The 18,321-nt window shown below is 30.9% G+C and overlaps 3 protein-coding genes across 4 annotated transcripts in view; 1 reads left to right on the plus strand and 2 right to left on the minus strand.

Annotated features, from left to right (window-relative positions):
* LOC113399923 (guanylate cyclase 32E) overlaps window positions 1–304 on the minus strand; it is a 43,254-nt gene extending 42,950 nt beyond the window's left edge. For both annotated transcript variants that reach the window (XM_064215665.1, XM_064215666.1), the window contains exon 1: window positions 79–304. In XM_064215665.1, coding sequence (XP_064071735.1) covers window positions 79–105 — 27 coding nt within the window. In that variant the 5' untranslated portion in view covers window positions 106–304. The remainder of the gene's footprint in view (window positions 1–78) is intronic.
* A 9,021-nt stretch (window positions 305–9,325) lies between these two features.
* Window positions 9,326–14,305, minus strand: LOC113400124 (uncharacterized). Its single transcript, XM_026639573.2, has 6 exons — window positions 14,111–14,305; window positions 13,738–13,937; window positions 13,558–13,668; window positions 13,248–13,418; window positions 9,658–13,070; window positions 9,326–9,571 (listed from the first exon to the last, which is right to left on the minus strand). The coding sequence occupies exons 1-6, from the start codon at window positions 14,152–14,154 to the stop codon at window positions 9,560–9,562; spliced, it is 3,951 nt and encodes a 1,316-aa protein (XP_026495358.2). The 5' UTR covers window positions 14,155–14,305; the 3' UTR covers window positions 9,326–9,559.
* A 667-nt stretch (window positions 14,306–14,972) lies between these two features.
* LOC113400125 (syntenin-1-like) lies at window positions 14,973–18,270 on the plus strand. Its single transcript, XM_026639574.2, has 4 exons — window positions 14,973–15,406; window positions 15,520–15,851; window positions 16,036–16,299; window positions 16,889–18,270. Exons 1-4 carry the CDS (start codon window positions 15,170–15,172, stop codon window positions 16,935–16,937), a joined length of 882 nt encoding a protein of 293 aa, XP_026495359.1. The 5' UTR covers window positions 14,973–15,169; the 3' UTR covers window positions 16,938–18,270.
* The last annotated feature ends 51 nt before the right edge of the window (window positions 18,271–18,321 follow it).

Consider the following 18,321-nt stretch of genomic DNA (forward strand, 5'->3'; position numbering starts at 1 on the left):
CTTAACGATTTAATTTTAACGAACAATAACCTAACGAAATTTTAATAAATAAAATTAAATATAAATTATAATCCTTACCAGAGCCCATGTTAATTTTGTCGTCATTTTAAGAAAACAATTATTTTATTTATATTTTCACTCACTGTAACAAACTCTTATTCATTCATATTAAACACAATTTATTTATTAGTGTGGAAAAACTTTTCATTATTTTCGCGCCATATTGCCAAGTTTGCCGCGCTTTTGGGCGCATTTATTTGCGGACAACGTTAACGAACCGATGACGCTTCAAGACTGACTATGAGTATGAGAGTGACTGAGTGAATACATACACGCAGACTGTTTTTACGGTTACGTGTGACTGTAACCCAATGCGAGTTTACAAAATAACTTAAAATTGATATTAAATTAGTTGTACCACCACCTTATTTTATAAATTACTAATCTGATTTGAATACGCTCAATCCATAATCCCTCTTATGAATAAACAAAACTGCCACAGCCTAGAGTGCACCTGTCTGTTATGCTCGTGATAATGTCGCATACAATATAACAATTTTCACTGTAGGATGGATATTTCTCGAGGAGACTATTAAAATATAAAAAAATTATATTGCACTCAGGCGAAGCTCTATCAGTTGACATAGCATATCGATTTATAGAGTTCAGCTGCCCATCCCTAGAAAGCTCCGTTGATAATCGATCCAGATTAATGAGATTTAGCCTTATTTAATTTCAGCAGGCTAGTTAAATAGAATACATGTAGAAATTATATATTCAAAAAATATCTAATATACAACAGTTTTACAAATACTGTGTATAATTTTGCTATAATAATTATAGTTTATGTCGTTTGATAACTAAATTATGATAAGCTAACATAAATGTTTACAAATGAGTCTAGTCATTTGTGAAAACATATAAATATAATCAAATATAATCTTTTTTTTTATATTGCTTTCTTTAGATATAATTTTATTTTATAGCATGAATCTTCAAATGAAGCTATTTTTTTTAGGAAAACTAAATATTTAAAATATTTAAATCTTTTAAGAATATGCAGAGAAACTTCTTGCTAATAACATTCACGTACTTTTACACTTATAATTCGATATGTAAATGCTTTAAGCTATTATAAACATTTTTATTATCAGCACATTAGTATGAATGAACTACATAGGTAAGCAGCGAACGGTCAAGGTAAACAAGCATAATGTAACATACATATATACACTGCGAATTTGTATCCCAACACATGACATGCGTCATTAACTAATATAACTTATTTCCATACTTTAAAGTTACGAAATCGGGGGAATCTTTATACTCAAAAATTTACGTAGTTTAAAAAAAAACATGTTACTCTTAACATGTTTTTTAGCGTACGTCAATTACTTTTAATAGAACAAATTAAACACTCCAATATTTCTATAATTTCCGTTTCACATAAAATATTAATAATAGTATAACTATTATCACAGTACTTAGTACTTCAATGTTGTAATAAATATCCTGAGCACCGAGGATGCGAATAGTCCGAATAGCTCTTTTGGAATAATGGCTGTCCGTCTGTTGTCTGATATTACTTACTACGAATCTATGTATGTTTCGGACCTGAATGACAAATAAGAATTATAGCGAAGCTTCATTATATAAGTATATATCATAGATTTAAATTATGAGGAGTAAACATTATACGTTTTGTAAACCAACTTTACATCAATGACATTGTATTGGTTTTCGCGTCAAAGTAAACCTTTAAAAAGTAAAGAAGTATAAGTATTCAGCAAACAATATAATACCACAAATACATTAAACATAGAAAAGTACTTCATTTTTGTATAGCAAAAATAAAAACGAACTTAAAATTGAGCCTTGCGTAATGCAAATTCTAAGCACCAAGAAGAGCTTACTCCTTTAATTAAAATCTGTTGTATTCTGTATTTTAAGTATGAAGCAATCGAGAGATTTGCTTTTAAAACCAATGTAGGACAAATCTTAGTGAAAACCTATTGCCAACTATAAAAATAGCACTAATATCCGATTTTATATAAGCGTTTTGACTTACGAAAAGCTGATTATGTCAGAGTCTTCAATACCACAGGACTTTGTATTCACAGAATGTCATCTCATTCAGTTTTCTGTCTTTTGCACTTATTTATACTGCAGTATATAAATAATACACGGATAATATTTTCTTGGAGTCGTGTGAAGAGGGTTTTGTATCTATTATGATTGAAAATAATTATAACCCCCAATTAGGCGAGGTTATTATGAACCCACACGCCTTTTTTTTTTTTGTTTAACGAGGAGGAAATGCATTTACGCATGCCGCCCGGTCGGGGGACCGGGACGGGTATGTGGAACTCAACCGGGGCCTAATGCCCCGTGCCAGGGCACGCTGATGCTAATGCCCTGTCCTACCCACTAAAACCATCCTCGGGTTTCCACCATGCCGCCGAGTGGTGAGGCCACGGGATCGCCAAGGGCATGCAACCGCGACCCCACCAGCGGCAGCCGCCGTAAGGCGGCTGAATATTCATGGAAAGCGCGCCTAGTGCGCGCCTTCCCCCTCATCCTCCACGTGGGAATGTGGCGAACTCCCCCGAGTTCGCCACTGGAGGCTGGACGTCAACGAAGCTGACGCCCTGCGGCGGATAAGATGGTAGGCTCCGCCGCTGACCGCCGGTGTAAAACACCTGGGAGGCTCGAGTAGCGAGCCCTCCCACTCCCTCCTAGCCAACGAGGCCACTCACGTGGTCCGCCCTGACGCCGATCAGGGACGTACCAGGAGCGGCCCCGCGGCATCCCTCCCGCCAGTCTTAGCCGTGGCCGACGAGCAAGCTCAAGCCGGCCCCGTTGCCCAGGGTACACCACGAGGAGGTGACTGACATGTACCGCATGAACACGCCTAATCAATCCACGCGAATAAATAACAATAGGCCTAACATTTTATATTTTGAAAACCGAGCCATTATGAATTGTTGGGTTTGTAATTATTTATTTAGACTTGATAGAATAATAAGTGTAATTAAAAAAAATGTCTTTTTTTTTAAATTTGGACTCTCTGGGGTCTATTTCGTAAAATAAGTAGGAAGTAAGTAGTTGTAATTATGCATTAATTTACTTTACTTTTAAATTATAATACAAAATCTTAAAGTTCTTCTTTTAAGTTAAGCTTTGCATTTTTAGGCGTTCGCCTAATTTCAGTAGATTCAGAGTGGATGCTGTAGTTATAATATTTCACCATAAATTACAATTTTATGCTTATTTATAGTGGTTACCAGATTGCTAGGGTGTTCTGAACAACACGCTAGAATGCAAAAGACTAACGCAAAAATCCAACAATAATACTCAACATTAATATAATACTTTATTTAAGGGGACTACATGAGCTAAATGCAAGTTTTATAATGCAAAAAAGTATAAGATCCGATGCAGTAAACCAAATGAAAAAAATATATGATAATCTTCAGGATACATGCTAGTTATTTGCTATTTTGAAAACATGATGTAATTAATTTGGTACGATAGAAAAAAATCACAAAGTTACCTCTAAAAAAATATTTTAATAAATAAAAACTATACTTATATACATTTAATAATTCTGGTTTTTTGTCAGATTATTCTACAAGCAATATATTATTTAACCTCTGCGTCACTTTTTTTATAACTTCAATAGATTTTTTTTAAATCAGATATTCTTATTTTCGAACAAAATTCGTACGCATGTGTGCGTAAACGCCGTGTACAGACATTGCCGGCCGAGGCCTGATGCTATACAGACGTGTCGATCTTTTCGTTACGAGCCTCATTACGTAACGAAATATTTTTTTGTAATTTTAATTGTAAATTCATTGTTTCATGTTTTCTTATAATAAATATTATTCTTTCTTGTAGATAAATATATTAAGTTAAAATAATGTAGTAGTAATTAGGCATTTGTTTTTTATTATATTATTTGTCATAAATTTTAATTGTGTAAATATGGGAAATGAAGTGAAACGCGTGAGGAAAACTAAAAAACGTTTATATAAATTAAGCGCCGAACATACTTATGAACAATATTAAAAGGTAAGAGTATTTTTTTAGTAAACATATTTTTTTTTTATAAATTATAAATATTGAAAACATCTATTAGAAAAAATGTGCAATCAGTTCGCATAGAATCAGATTTTTCGAGCTGTTCTTCAAATATTATGATAGAGTATTTGGTGAAAGTAAGGATAAAATCAATTGAGAGTGACTACGTTCGATCCCCATGATCTCGAAGCAATTTGATATTTTTCATTAAAAGTACTATGGGGCATATTTAGATACATATTTTTTAAATACATAATTTTATAATTAATAAAAATATAATTACTAACATATATTTATTTTTTACAGAATAAAGAAAGTCGAAAACAATAACACGGAAGCTATTTATATTGCGTAAGAGTTTAATTTTATCGATTTTGTTTATAATAGGAATTAAAGTTATGTATGAACTAATTTTAATAATAAAAAAAATAATGTAATTGTTGTGAACCAGAGAACTAGAATATTTAGAAGTGTCATTTGTACGTAATTCAAAAATTGTAATTTTTAGTAACGTCCGCCATATTAGATTGAAAATGGAAGCAATTCATGAATCGTGGATTGTCATCGACAGAGGCGGCGTAAGGCGTGGGCGGTGTGGGCCACCGCCCACGGCCTCGCGGTGCAAAGGGCCTCGCGTCTGACAGCCGAAAATAATTCAAGTGATTATTTATTTCATATTCCCTTCTTTTTGCACCACCAGAGGGCCTCGCAAAATATACCTTGCCCACATTAAGTTTAGGTCTTGCGCCGCCACTGGTCATCGAGACTAAATATGTGTGCCAACTTTCAGCTCCATAGCTTCAATGGAAGTAGGTGTAATATTGATTGCAAGATTTCAGGACATACGTACATACATTCATACATACAAGTGAAATTAAATAAAATATTTTAATAAAAAAATTAACACTAAATGTTTTTTTTTTGTAGTACCAAATCCAAATATTTTAAGTTTAATTAAATCAGTTTTATTATTTAATCATTTTCGAATAACAGTCCAAAGCAAAACAAATAATTCTAATATCCTATCTATTTTTATGAGATTTATAATTAAACCTAGTATGATTAACCTAGTTAACCAATGATTCAACCAAATCGAATTGACGACATTTTTTTCTTGTAAATATTTAGATGTTTTTGTTTTAATTGAATTTTTTTTTTCTTTGTGAACCGATATTAATAAAACGAACAAACACTACGCTATAGGTTACCCCACGGTTACTACACTACAGGTTTCGAACACTTACGATTTTATTATATAAATAGATTATCAAACTTTTATAAAAATATTAAAAATTGGTATGTTTTAATATTTAGTATAAGAATTAATTGTGGTAGGTATAATAATATAAATAAAAGAAAAAAAGGTTAAAACTAACTGTCTATTTTATTGTGTACAAAATATAAATAAAAATATTGTAAGTTTAATTGAATCAGTTTTTTTTATAATCATTCGTTAACTAACATCGAAAGAAATAAAAACAATTCTGTTGTCCTATCTATTTTTTATGAGATTTATGATTGATCTTACTTCGCTCGGTTTGGCGCCATCTATTAGAATATTTGGGCGTAACCTCGTTACCTCGCTTAACCCTTAGTTCACGGGCTTGCCGTTTTTGTCGATTTTGTAAGTGTGTGCGTGCAATTCTCAAGGGCACTTAGCTCTTGTAGTCCCCTTAAGTAGATTCTTACGGGCAATTTTAATTGTTCATTATACAAGAGACGATAAATGAAAAACTACCTACTATCGGTTCCGAATAAAAATTCTACCGATAAAAACCCCAAGAAATTCAGTAGTTAGTGTACACTAACTACTGAATTTCTTGGGGTTTCTCATAACTTCTCTCACTTAATAAAGTTTTGAGAGTTATTTAACTACTACTCTTTACTAATATTATAAATACGAAAGTTACTCAGTCTATCAGTCTGTCCATTGCTCTTTCATCTGGGTAGTGGTTGTTGTTTTCCGTTAAGAATGATCAGTGAGCCAGGCTAACTACAAGCTCAACGGATGTAACATCTTAGCTTCCAAGGTTAGTGGCGCATTGGCGATGTAATGGTTAACATTTTTTGCAACGATAATGTCTCAGGCTGGTGGTGACAACTAACCCAGCACTGGCTTCCTACTTGCCTATATATGTTAAAAAAAAAAAATATAAACTAGAAATTATAGGCAAAGTAAAGTACCAGCTCACGAATGGGCGTTTAATAAAGTCAAATGTTAGGTCCTTTCCTAATAAGAAGCTTCTATTTATTTTAATATACATCTAAATAATTATCACAATCAGTGTTTAGGATAGTATACGTATTGTTTTCCTTCTAGAGACATAATGATTTCATACACAATAAAGTACTTTGATTAACTAGTTAGATATATTTCTAATAACATCATACCTTTTTAATCGTATATTTAATTGATGATACATCATTACTTCTGCAAGTGAACGAAAATATAATTCTGACGAAGTATAACATATGGCACAGAAATTAATATAATACATTATTTTGTAACACATTAACGTACCTACATAGAACATTCATAAAAATATGTTTTGTAAGGATTTTTAAACAATGGTAAGTCATCAAAATACTGACCTCCCTGAAAATGTGCTACCGCCATGCACGCGACTAATCGTAAGTAAATTAAAATTTAAGTAAATTTGAGCTTTTTAGTTCTATGTGGAATGTCTATTTTAAATTGGTCAGTTAATTTGCGCATTGACATAGAAGAGGAAATGTTTAAGCTGCAACCTACAGACTGATATAAGGATAAAAAGTTATTAAAATAGTCTTTGGCTAAATCCAATTGTCTTCGATTGGTTACTATATTCTATACGTATAAAACATAGTATGCAGCATGCTAGGCTATGTTAGAGTAGAGTCTATGCGAACCGACGAGTCACGAAAATCTAAAATCAATGTTTTTTTTTTTCAAGTAGGCTCATAAAAGCCCTTTTGAATCGTTACAGTGTTGAAATAAAATTCAGTAGTTACGTTTTTCCACCATTTTAATTACAAAGTATGTCAATAACGTGCAATTAAATTTATATATACTATTGTCAAGAAATCAACAAATACCCTACTAAGTCTATTTTTTATCATGAATATAATCTTATATTGAGTAACATGCCTCTTATTATATTAATGATTTTATGTCGTGAGATTTAAATTATTTAAAAAGCCAAGTTAAAAATAACCATGGGATCTTATTATAGAAACGAATACTGTGCCCTAGGTTATTAGTTTACCTTTCCTCCTCGTGTCGGTACAATTGTCACCGTTTCTTTCTAAAAGATCTACTTACTTATTGTGAATATACATAATGTTGTTGTAAACATACTATTGTGAAGCAACTGTAAGTGGCTATCACTTTATTAAAAACATCCCGAAGACAGTCTCTACCTCCAACCTTATAAATAGTCTACTCATAGAGAAGTATCAACATAGGCTACTTATCTAACTTTTATAACCGCTGCTGCGGTCTGCATCCTTGTCAAGGACGATAAATGAGGATTCCACTTAAGTTTTGAATCTAAAGCGGTTCCCAGAAAGAGAAGAGCTTAGATCATTATTGTTCAAAGTTAGCTTTAATTTTTTCTTTCTTATATAGGTAAGACACCTTTTGATTTACACAGGTAACGTCTGGCGGAGAAAACCGATGTAAGACTGGAAGCCAAGCAATTGGCGCGGAACGTGGCACTATCTATCATACAATGGAGTTGTGCCCTGCGTAGAAGACAGAGAGATCTTGGTCGACGAGGTTGGACGGGCCCTCCGTGAGCAATCATGTCGGCAATGCTTCGCAGAGAATCGGCGTGGATGGCCGTAGCCTGCTTTTGTGAGACCGTCATGGCACTGAATAATATTTTAGCTTTTTAAATAACTTGGACTATTTCCGGAAGTAATAATTCAAATATTATAAAGTGCCAATACAATTATAATTTAAAGTTAATTAGTTTTTATTATAATCAAATTAATCGAGCAATTATTGCCAAAAAAATCTGTGTCATCTTTAAAAGATAAAAATTACCTATATGACCAATATGTTGTCTCGAACTTATTCTATACACATTTTAAAGACCAACTATATCTATTAGGTATTAGCTTAGATTTTATTTGGCGAGTCGGCGATTCTATCTATGTACGTAACGAATTCTTTGAACGTAATTTTCCTCCACTTCAAAACGTCGGATTAAATTGGAACTTTGCACACTTCTCAAGGACCGATGACAATAAAATACCTCCAAGCTAATCTGACGCTGGAACTTTAAGGTGGCTGACGGAACATTACTACTATAACTATAAGTTTAGACTCACCTTTTTCTCAACAAGAAATATTTATTTCATCTGATCATGAAAATGGAAGGTGACCGACGGAACTTTGGAATTCCTACGAGTAAACTAAACGAGATTGGACTCATTATATCCACTTTAATAAATTATCTACATTTTATTTATTCATCTAAGCTAAAAGATAAAATGTAATACATAAGTTTGGGAAATAAATAAAAGAAAATAAAACCGCTGCGAAAAACAGTAAGTAAAAAAGTAGGATCCGTACAATTATCTATAAAAACGGCAAAAAAATCATAGCTATTGCATGGGACCTTAAATATTTATTTTATTCTCTTTTTAAGTATTTTTTGTTATAGCGGCAACAGAAATACATCATCTGTGAAAATTTCAAGAGTCTAACTTTCACGGTCCCTAAAAAGACCTACAACAAAGTGAATTTTGGCAAGGATAGCTAACATCTTAACAAATCCTTAAAGTAAGCCATGTATTTAATCTATTTAATATGTAACTGTAAAAATAACTTGAAAATAATTTATTACAATGAATAGCGTCCCACGCTTTCACAGTTAAATAATAAACTAGTTTTCGCCCGCGTGTTAATTGGCGCCCCCCTCTGAACTACGTCCTTTCTTCGGGTTCATAGCCCTTGCTTTATACCAAATGTCATCAAATTTGGTTCAGTAGTTTAGCCGTGAAAGACAAACAGACAGACAGTCTTTTTATATATATATATATATATATATATATTTCTTTTTAGTGCTACTGTACGGATAACTAACGTTTTTATATATATTTTTAAGTATTATTTTATAAAACTAAATTGAGTAATATCCTGTTTCCTTAAATGGATATCAAACTAAGAGAAAGATAGTAATATACGAAGGTATGCTTAATATGGTATCTCGAAATTAAATTAAATGAAACGATAAAGTTAAATTTGATTCGTGTTTTTAATTATTATAATTTTAAAAATTATGTATACTATCAAGTAATTAATAGATGATTTTCAACTAAAATATTTTTAACGTTATAAAATTATTCTTAAAACCCATTAAGAGTTTAGTCCTTTTTGTAAATATTCATATAAACTATTACTATAATCAACAACAAAACTTCATTAAATTAAGATCACATATGTACATAAGGCGTATACTTTATTTATCCAATAAAATTAATTTCTATGTCATTGCACCTTCTGAAACAAAATTAGTTTTTTTTAATTAATTATTATTTACTTGGAATATATTTATAAAATATTTACAAGTTTGATTCGATACTCACCATTGTTATTTCCGGAAACAAAGCGCTAAGATTAAAATTAGCGCGAGAAGTAACCGGAAAGCTAGATAATGATCGATCAGTATTTGGTCCCACATTTTGCATATTCGATTGCATAATGTGGCTATTGAATATGTCTGGTTGATATTGTGTGGGCATCTGATTTCCTACGTAATTCGAAAATGTTATCTCTTCTGGTATGTTCTGATGTCTCTTAGTCTGGGTTTTGTTTTGCCAGAGTAGATGAGACGTATCATGCCATTCTTCAACTTCATTATTACCCAATTTCGGTCTCTTACTTTGATATTTCTTATTAGAATCTTTTTTGGAGCATTCCAGTTTATGCTTCGCTGCAGATTCTCTTCTAGAACTTTTGTAATTTGCAGGATCCTTCTCTTGTGGGAACGTAGGTATGTTGTTTCTCATTTTAAAATCACTATACTTATGATTTGAATAACTATTGCAGTCTGTACTTTGGTTATAGTCTACAAAATCACTTGGAAAAGCTCCGCCAGTGTAGTTGCTGGTCATAAGATTACTGCTTCCAGGCATAAAATTTGTATAAAAAGAATTAGATATTGTATTTGTAGTAGAATTATATAATGTAGTTCCTGAAAATTGTTGTCCGGCGTAGCTATTATCGGAATAGTCGATTATAGGCGGAAAATGTGAAACTTGAGCCACTCCACTCTCTTGGGATATATTAAAATCGTTATATTTTTGTGGTACCATAAACTTTGGTCCGCTATTATCTTGCAGTTTTTGACTATAATTAGTACCGCCTCTGATTAATGATTCAGCGGAATAACTGTTTTTCTGTGTCTTCGAACTTTTGTCAGGCTTACTAGATTTCGTTTTCGCTTGCGAGAAAGAATTAATGCTTTCATATGTATGTGCTGCTTTTGGATCATTAAATCCATAACAAATTTGTGGATGGTTGTCCATGCGCGATTTTCTGGTGACATCATTGTTATGAGATATATTTTGTTTTGTTGAAATGGATTTAGGTGTATCAGTTATTAGACCATTAGGTCGTAAGGGCATATTTTCAGATGATCTATTCATTAATTGAGTGACTGATAGAAAATTGCCACAATTTGGTAACTCTGTATGTGGTAAAGTTCTGTTTATAATGTCAGCCTTTTTTTTGTCATGGGGACCCAAAGCCAAGTCTCCAACTAAAGTTGGAAGGTTTATTGGAGGTGGTTCCATACTTATTTCCGTAGTACCCGCGGGCCGCGTAGTTGGCCACACATTATGTTCTTCATGATTGGGTTGTGATGGAAAATTATGCATATTAATAGGGAAGTAGTTTGTCTCGCTCTGCGTGTGTTTCTTAGATCCTAATTCATTTTGAGTGTAAGGGGCTTTAATCGTTTCTTTTAATTCGGGTTGATTTTGGTTGCAATTATTCTGCACAGATCTTATTTCAGATGTCATCCAATTAATGTGCATTTTATTTGGTGATTTTTTTGTATATTTATCAGTAATGTGGTGTCCAACGGTAGAAGAAGATTTTAAAATACCCTCCGTGGAGCTTTCTGGCATATGCTTTGCATAAAATTGTTTTGGAGTATTACTTATCTTTGCATTCATGTTAGTATGTAAGTGATCTGTAGGAAAATAATTCTGTTGCTTTGCAATAAAATTTTTTGAAACATTACTGTTTGTATAAATAGATGATACATCGTCGGACCACAAATTAGCACCTTGATTATAAAAACTAGTAATTGGTTCTGGAAAAGTGCCAGTCTTACTAGTTGAATTCTTCTTTGTTGAATTTGGAACTAATGGCACGTGAAAATCAGGATTAAAAGGGTTGTAAGCCGACGAGAAGGGCGTTGTGGTGTTAGTTAATATATTGTCTTTGTGAAACGTATTAGCATTAGTTGTACAATTCACAAAATCGAAACTTTTGTGAGACCAACCTAAATCAATGTCGTACGTTAATCTTTTCATAAGGTTATCGTCAACATTAGTATAATCAGCTTTATTTTTGCTTGCATAGTTTTCCATTGCACATGGATATAAGCCCAAGCCATTAAATTCGTGACCTGACGAAATACTACTCGTGCTATAAATAGTGCTTTTAACCGTGTTAAATGGATCACCTTTGTAAAATATGTTGTTCGTAGTATTATTAAATGTTGTTGGCTGAGTGACGGTTTTGTTTACAGATATATCAAAATCTATGCCAAATGTAGAATCAGTGAGAGCACAACTTGATGGTATTACTGATGGTAAGGGTAAACTCAAAAATGGATTTTCATTAGTCATCAGGTTAGGTACAGATGTAGTTGCTTTAATATCAGACTTATTATTATTTTCATATTTATGGTTATGAATGGATTTGTCAATATTTGTGACTGGTGCAATCTGGGACGGTTTACTAGTAGGCTTAATTTTATCTTCTGGTATGATAGGTTTTTCAAAATAAGAGTCCTGCTGTGGTGGTGTTTCATTTTGCAAAGTTGTTTCCTTTGCATTGATATTCTGAGCTTCCTCAGCTGGGCTGTCAGCTCTGTTACCACTAACTAATGGGAAGGACATCAAGAAAGCAGCAGTTGGTGAAGCAGCTAAAAATTCTTCTGCCAATTCCAAACGAGCATTTCCAACATCAACAACATTTTCACAAATTGTTGGATCTAAAATAGCATGAATTTTGTTATCTTTGTTTTTAAATTCTACTTCTTCAATCTTCTCAGGGACAGATATTTTATTATTTTTGGATACAACAGCATTTGAAATATTAATCTCAGATTTTTCAGCAGAAACTTCTTGATTTGGTAGAGCTATAGTTTTTTCAATATTTGATTGATTGTGATTCATAGATGGTTCCAAAGATTTGGGTGATAATGTTACTTTCTGATTATCTGATGTTTCTTTAGATATATCTTTAACTGTGGTAGTATCAATTTTATTGTCTGTAAGTGTATCTTTGTCCAAGCTTGATATATTTGTATCACCTACTTCTAGTATTTTCTTATCATTTGAAGTTTCTTTAACTTGATCTACATTTTCTTCGGTAATTACTTCTGTGCTTTTGCCACTAGGACTTGTGACTTCAGTTTTTTTCTCTAATTCCTTTTCGGTTCCTGATTGACTAACTGACACTTCATCCTTTTTATCAATAGACTTAACTTTTTTAGGTCCTCTTTTGGAAATACTATTCCGTGATTTGACATTATTTTTCTTTGTTTTTGCTGACAAAGGATGTGAGTATGCAGATATTGGCAAAACATTAACCATAGTAGTTTTTGTTATGTCATTGCTATTTCTATTTATAATGGGAATAGTTGATTTGTTAATTGGTTGTAAATTTGTATCGACTAAGACAATAGTTGGTGGCTGTGGAAACAATACAGGTCTTTGTGGAAAGATATAAGGTGTAGCTGGTAGCATAACTATGGTATTTTCTGAAAAATAAATATATATATTTTTTTAAATAGCTACTAAATCTAAGCATAAATCAAAATATTAAAACAAATCAGGCATAAAATAAGTACCTACTAAACTACAATCAGAATTTAGTTTATTTATGTTGTATGAGTCTCTTGATATACAATTTAAATTATAAATAAGCAGACACAAACCTTTTTTAACATTAGTTAATGGAAGTAGCTTGGGTAACTTTGGTGGTGATTTATTTAGTACACTAACTTTTTTTTTATCAATACTGGATTTTGCAGTTATGAACTTTTCCTTTTCTTTTGAATTTTTGTGCTTTGATTTGTTTAACATTAATAATTTTACATATTTACTATCTGCAATTAAACACAAGTTATATAAACAAACAACTTATAAAAGCCATGAGAATTGTTATAGAATTATTTTCTTTTAAAAAAAAATCATATTTTTTAATAATATTAAGTATAAATATTATAAACCAATTGTATAACTTACTTTGATTTTTCTTATTTGTCCCAATTGTGACTTGTAATGAAACATCTTTTTTATCAGACTTTTTCTTTTCTATTGCTTCCAGTTTAACTTCCAACGCCAATATCTCTGCTTCTGAAATTAAAATAATTCTTGAAAATAGACTATCAGTAGAATTGTAATGAAACGGTCAGATTAACTTACTGAGTTGAGTTTTTTCATGAACACAATTTGTTAAGCAAATAATAGCTTTTTGGACAATTTCTATTTTAGGATATTGAACATTATCAGCTTCATCTCCAGTTAAACTATTCGTTTTATTAATGGATTTTACAATTTCTCCAAGTTTTGATATAGCATCATTGAATTTTAATCGTCTTTGACGCTCCCATTCTCGACAGCGACTGGAAATACAAATAGTTTTCTTTGTTTTAACATATAATTAATATGTATTAAATGAGATATTATTGTTAATATTATAACTACAAAAGTATACTATAGTACGGTAAAAATATAAAAAGACGAATATCGCAACTAATATATAATATTGTTTTGTGTGATATTTCTTTCTTATCACCTTGGTGTACGTTGTTTATTGGTAGAGGGCGGATCCATTTTCATATATAATAGTCTCAAACATCAGATATACTTAATTTTATTCGCATATCACGTTTATTTATAAAAATATTTAATTATATTTCGTGACTGTCTCTCTCTGTGAAATAGAAACATTTTTATCAGTTGACAATTTGACATTTGAACACTGACGTTTTTTGACATACACTTTTTTAATGATTTCCTCTTGCAAATGGCAAGGGTATAATTGTGTATCAACACAATTATACCATTATAATTGTGTATCAATATGACACCATTTGAAATTTATAAAATAGTGAAAAATACTCTAATAGTAAATATATTATTACATTTCATATTGCTGCGTCAAAAAATGATAAACTACACAGTTTTACATACTATGATATTTAGTAGGAATATAAGTAGGGATTGACTTAACTTTATTTTATAAAAGCTTATGTCGTTTCCTTGGAATTTATTCTAACAAAAAGTAATCATTAAATGTTACAATAAAACATAATAATATATTGTTATGTTGTCACAGATCGGCATTCTATTGATTCTATCACTCTTAAAAATATTAAGTTATCAATCTGATTTTAGTAGTCGATTTTTTAAATCCAATAATCATAAATAATTGATCATATTAAAAGTCGATCTCAGAGCGACAAATCGTTGAACTTTTATTTGAGAATGAGTAATATCGTATATGAAAGAGTTCATTTTGATTCATCAATCATCATTCATTTTCTCAGATGATAACTAAATAACATCATTCGTTTCTCGACAATTCAATTTCCATTCAATTTCAATTAGCTATACTGGCTACTGCTATTGCTTATCTATTTGATAACTCAGTTGTATTTGTTGACTATTCGATTGTTGAGTTATTTTCAATTTGCAAATTTGTGAATTGTGTTTGATTCTAAGACGACTTTGCTTACATTCATTATAAAGCTACTACTGGATACATTCTTAATTAGTCAGCGTTAATAACTAATCAAAGGGCGAGTAAGGTAATTTGATATTAAACCTTGTGCAATATTGAAACGTAGTCAAAATGTCTTTGTACCCGTCGCTTGAAGATATGAAAGTAGACAATATGGTGAGGGCCCAAATGGCTCAACAGCAGGGTCCGCCAGCCTACCAAGCATATCAGTCAATAGGAGCTCCTGTTGGGCCTCAAGCGGCACCCAGTGCACCAAGACATGTTTATCCAGCTTTAGGTGAATACATGGGTTTAGAGCTTTCATCTGATATTATTGCTCTTAACATGCCTGAGTACCAGATACAAACAGTAAGTTTTTCTAGATATATATATATATATATATATATATATATATTGTAAATGATATATTTAAAACTACAAATTACAAAAATATACCTAATTAAATCTATTTTCTCTTTAAGGTACAACCTTCGGGTGCAGTGTGCAGTATAGTTGCACCTCTTTCATCACAGTCACCCAGTTTATTAAAAGCAACTGTTACTCAAGGAATAAGACCAGTAATTCTATGTAAAGATAAAGATGGTAAATGTGGATTGCGATTACATTCAGTTAATGATGGGGTGTTTGTATGTTATGTTGCTGCTGGTAGTCCTGCTGCCCTAGCTGGATTAAGATTTGGTGACCAGATATTGGAGATCAATGATGTCGCTCTGGCAGGAATGACTATGGATCAATCTCATGCACTCCTAAAGAAAGCACCAGTTAATGGTATCAAAATGGCTGTTCGTGATAGGTTTGTTGAAACAAATTCTTGTGTTGTCTTTGTCACTTTTAGTTGTGGTTAAAATCAGTTAAAAACATAAAAAAAATGTTGGAATTGCTAGTTGTTAAGTTCATGAAATCCTTATAATATAGCTTAACAATAAAATATATTTAGATTTTGAATTGATTATAATGTATACATTTTTATGTTTTAGGCCTTTTGAAAGGACTGTTACTTTGCACAAAGATTCCCTCGGTCATGTTGGCTTCCAATTTAAAGATGGAAAAGTAGTCGGTCTCGTAAAGGATTCATCGGCTGCTCGTAATGGCTTGTTGACTGACCATCAATTACTTGAAATAAACACTATAACTGTGGTGGGCATGAAAGATAAGGAGATATCAAAGGTTATTGATGCAAGTCCATCAGTTGTTAATGTAACTATTATTCCACACTATATCTACAAGCATATGATAAGCAAGTAAGTATTCAGCAATATTCAAACATACTATGTATAAAATTAACTACATATAAATACAGAGGTCTTTTGTATTTATATTATCTATATAAATATCATTGGGGATTTCATAATGAATCACCTATTCTACAACTTTTAATCTATTAGCAAAGAGTCATAGAATAAAATACCTTTCATGTTAGGAGGTAAAGTTGGTCCAGTATGTGTAATAGTTTTGAATCTATGTAGTAAAGTAAAGTTTTACATTTTATGTTAGTTTTCTAAAGTCTGATGGATAGGTATTATTACTATACTCTTTATTTATTGCATGGAATTTATAAATATTTTCTTACTGGCTTGGTTGTTTAGGAGTTTCAGAAATACATTTTCTGAGTCATAGAAAATTTGTCATTGAAGCTAGTATTTGTTATTAATTATAATTCATTTAAAAGAATTTATGTAGTAGATGTAGCAAATAGTTATTAGTCTATTCTATTTAAAAAGTCATTTACATGTCTTATCAGTAAGAATATATATTCGTAATTTATATATTTTATCTAAAGACATACTTTTTTTAGTTTTTTGTTTATTCATAAATACATTTTAATTTCAGAATGTCTAGCAGCTTGTTCAAGGAACTGGACCGTACCCCTGCTGTATAAAGTATATATTAAAAAGTTAAATGTCTTTATGGAATATTTAAACAGAAGCACTACAATTTATCCAATAGCTATTCTATTAAGCACATATTTTGAATATTTTTCATAATTATCTAATTATTTAAGTCATTATTATAAATTAGTTTAATTATTCACAATCGCTTGAATCAAAATATTTGGTAGGTGCAGTGGGCCATGTTTAAGCTATAACTCCTTTGTTTAGCGTGTCTTATTTCGCCTTAGCTTTGGTGCTCCATTTATGGCTATATTATTATGGAAATCAAGATGTGCGACCATTACTTATTTTAGTTTTTATATTATAATGTAATAGTCAGTTGGGGCTGTGAAGATACTAGAGTTGCTTATTTATTTGTTCAAAATTTATCAATACTATGAGTTACTTTTATAAAATTTGAATCTTTTGTAATAATATTGATTAAACTTAGCAACGTAATATTTCTGTATGTTAATTTCATATGTGACATTATATGATAAGAGTATCATCAAATCAATATTAAATTCAAATTCAAATCTAAGTATATAAATGCAAATAGATATTTATAAGTGCTACATTATCCTTATCAAGCATTGACCCTGTTGCAGATTGTTTATTCTACTAAGCAAAATGTTAATTTAAACTTAAATGTTACATATATGTTGCAACATAATATATATAAGATAGTGTTACAAATAAATGATGTATCTTAAACGGAATTGTGTTGACTTGTTAATAAATTAAACATTTACGAATTTTAAAAGAAGTAAAGCCTTTAAATTTGAACTTATAATAGCAACATTATTATCTTTGCACCTTAAGTTATATTCACATTCCTGGAAAAATTGAATGAACCCTTTCTTATGAAATAATGAACAAACAAATTACTAGTTTGTAAGTAAATATTATTGTCACGTTTTGTATAAGATAAATTTATATTATGCTGAAACAAAAATAGATAAAATACCCGCAGACTGCAACTGAAAATCACACAAAACTATTTTTTTTTTTAAATATTTTATTCTAAATTAATTTAATATATTTATTTTAAGACAAGGTAAATAATTTTTAATTAAAATTTTGTGCTCCGTGATCCAAAGAGATTATTTTTGTGCCATTTTTTTTATGAAAGATCTATAAATTTGGTCCAAACCTTTTTTGGGGAATATATTTTATTCTAAAAAGTAATTACATTTTCTCTCTCAATAAATTTAAATATGATACTTTATTTACGAAATGTGTGAATTTTAAGCTGTTAAATTGTATTTGTATTGGAAAATTTATAGCATAAGTAATGATAAGATTTTTTTATTACTGGATATTAAATTTATATTAACCAAATGCAATTTTATTTTAAATGGGAGAATGAATTGAATTGAATATATAGAAATA

This window comes from Vanessa tameamea, chromosome 8 (genome assembly GCF_037043105.1).
Source record: "Vanessa tameamea isolate UH-Manoa-2023 chromosome 8, ilVanTame1 primary haplotype, whole genome shotgun sequence".
Lineage (NCBI taxonomy): Eukaryota > Metazoa > Arthropoda > Insecta > Lepidoptera > Nymphalidae > Vanessa > Vanessa tameamea.

Bases quoted from the DNA above. Each gene is read 5' to 3' on its own strand.
- LOC113400125 (XM_026639574.2), top strand. From the start codon at position 15,170: ATGTCTTTGTACCCGTCGCTTGAAGATATGAAAGTAGACAATATGGTG. The intron at 15,852-16,035 runs GTTTGTTGAAAC...TTTATGTTTTAG, and splicing joins AAAATGGCTGTTCGTGATAG to GCCTTTTGAAAGGACTGTTA. The intron at 16,300-16,888 runs GTAAGTATTCAG...TTTTAATTTCAG, and splicing joins TACAAGCATATGATAAGCAA to AATGTCTAGCAGCTTGTTCA.
- LOC113400124 (XM_026639573.2), bottom strand. From the start codon at position 14,154: ATGAAAATGGATCCGCCCTCTACCAATAAACAACGTACACCAAG. The intron at 13,669-13,737 runs GTAAGTTAATCT...TTTTAATTTCAG, and splicing joins TCATGAAAAAACTCAACTCA to AAGCAGAGATATTGGCGTTG. The intron at 13,071-13,247 runs GTTTGTGTCTGC...TTTATTTTTCAG, and splicing joins ATTAACTAATGTTAAAAAAG to AAAATACCATAGTTATGCTA.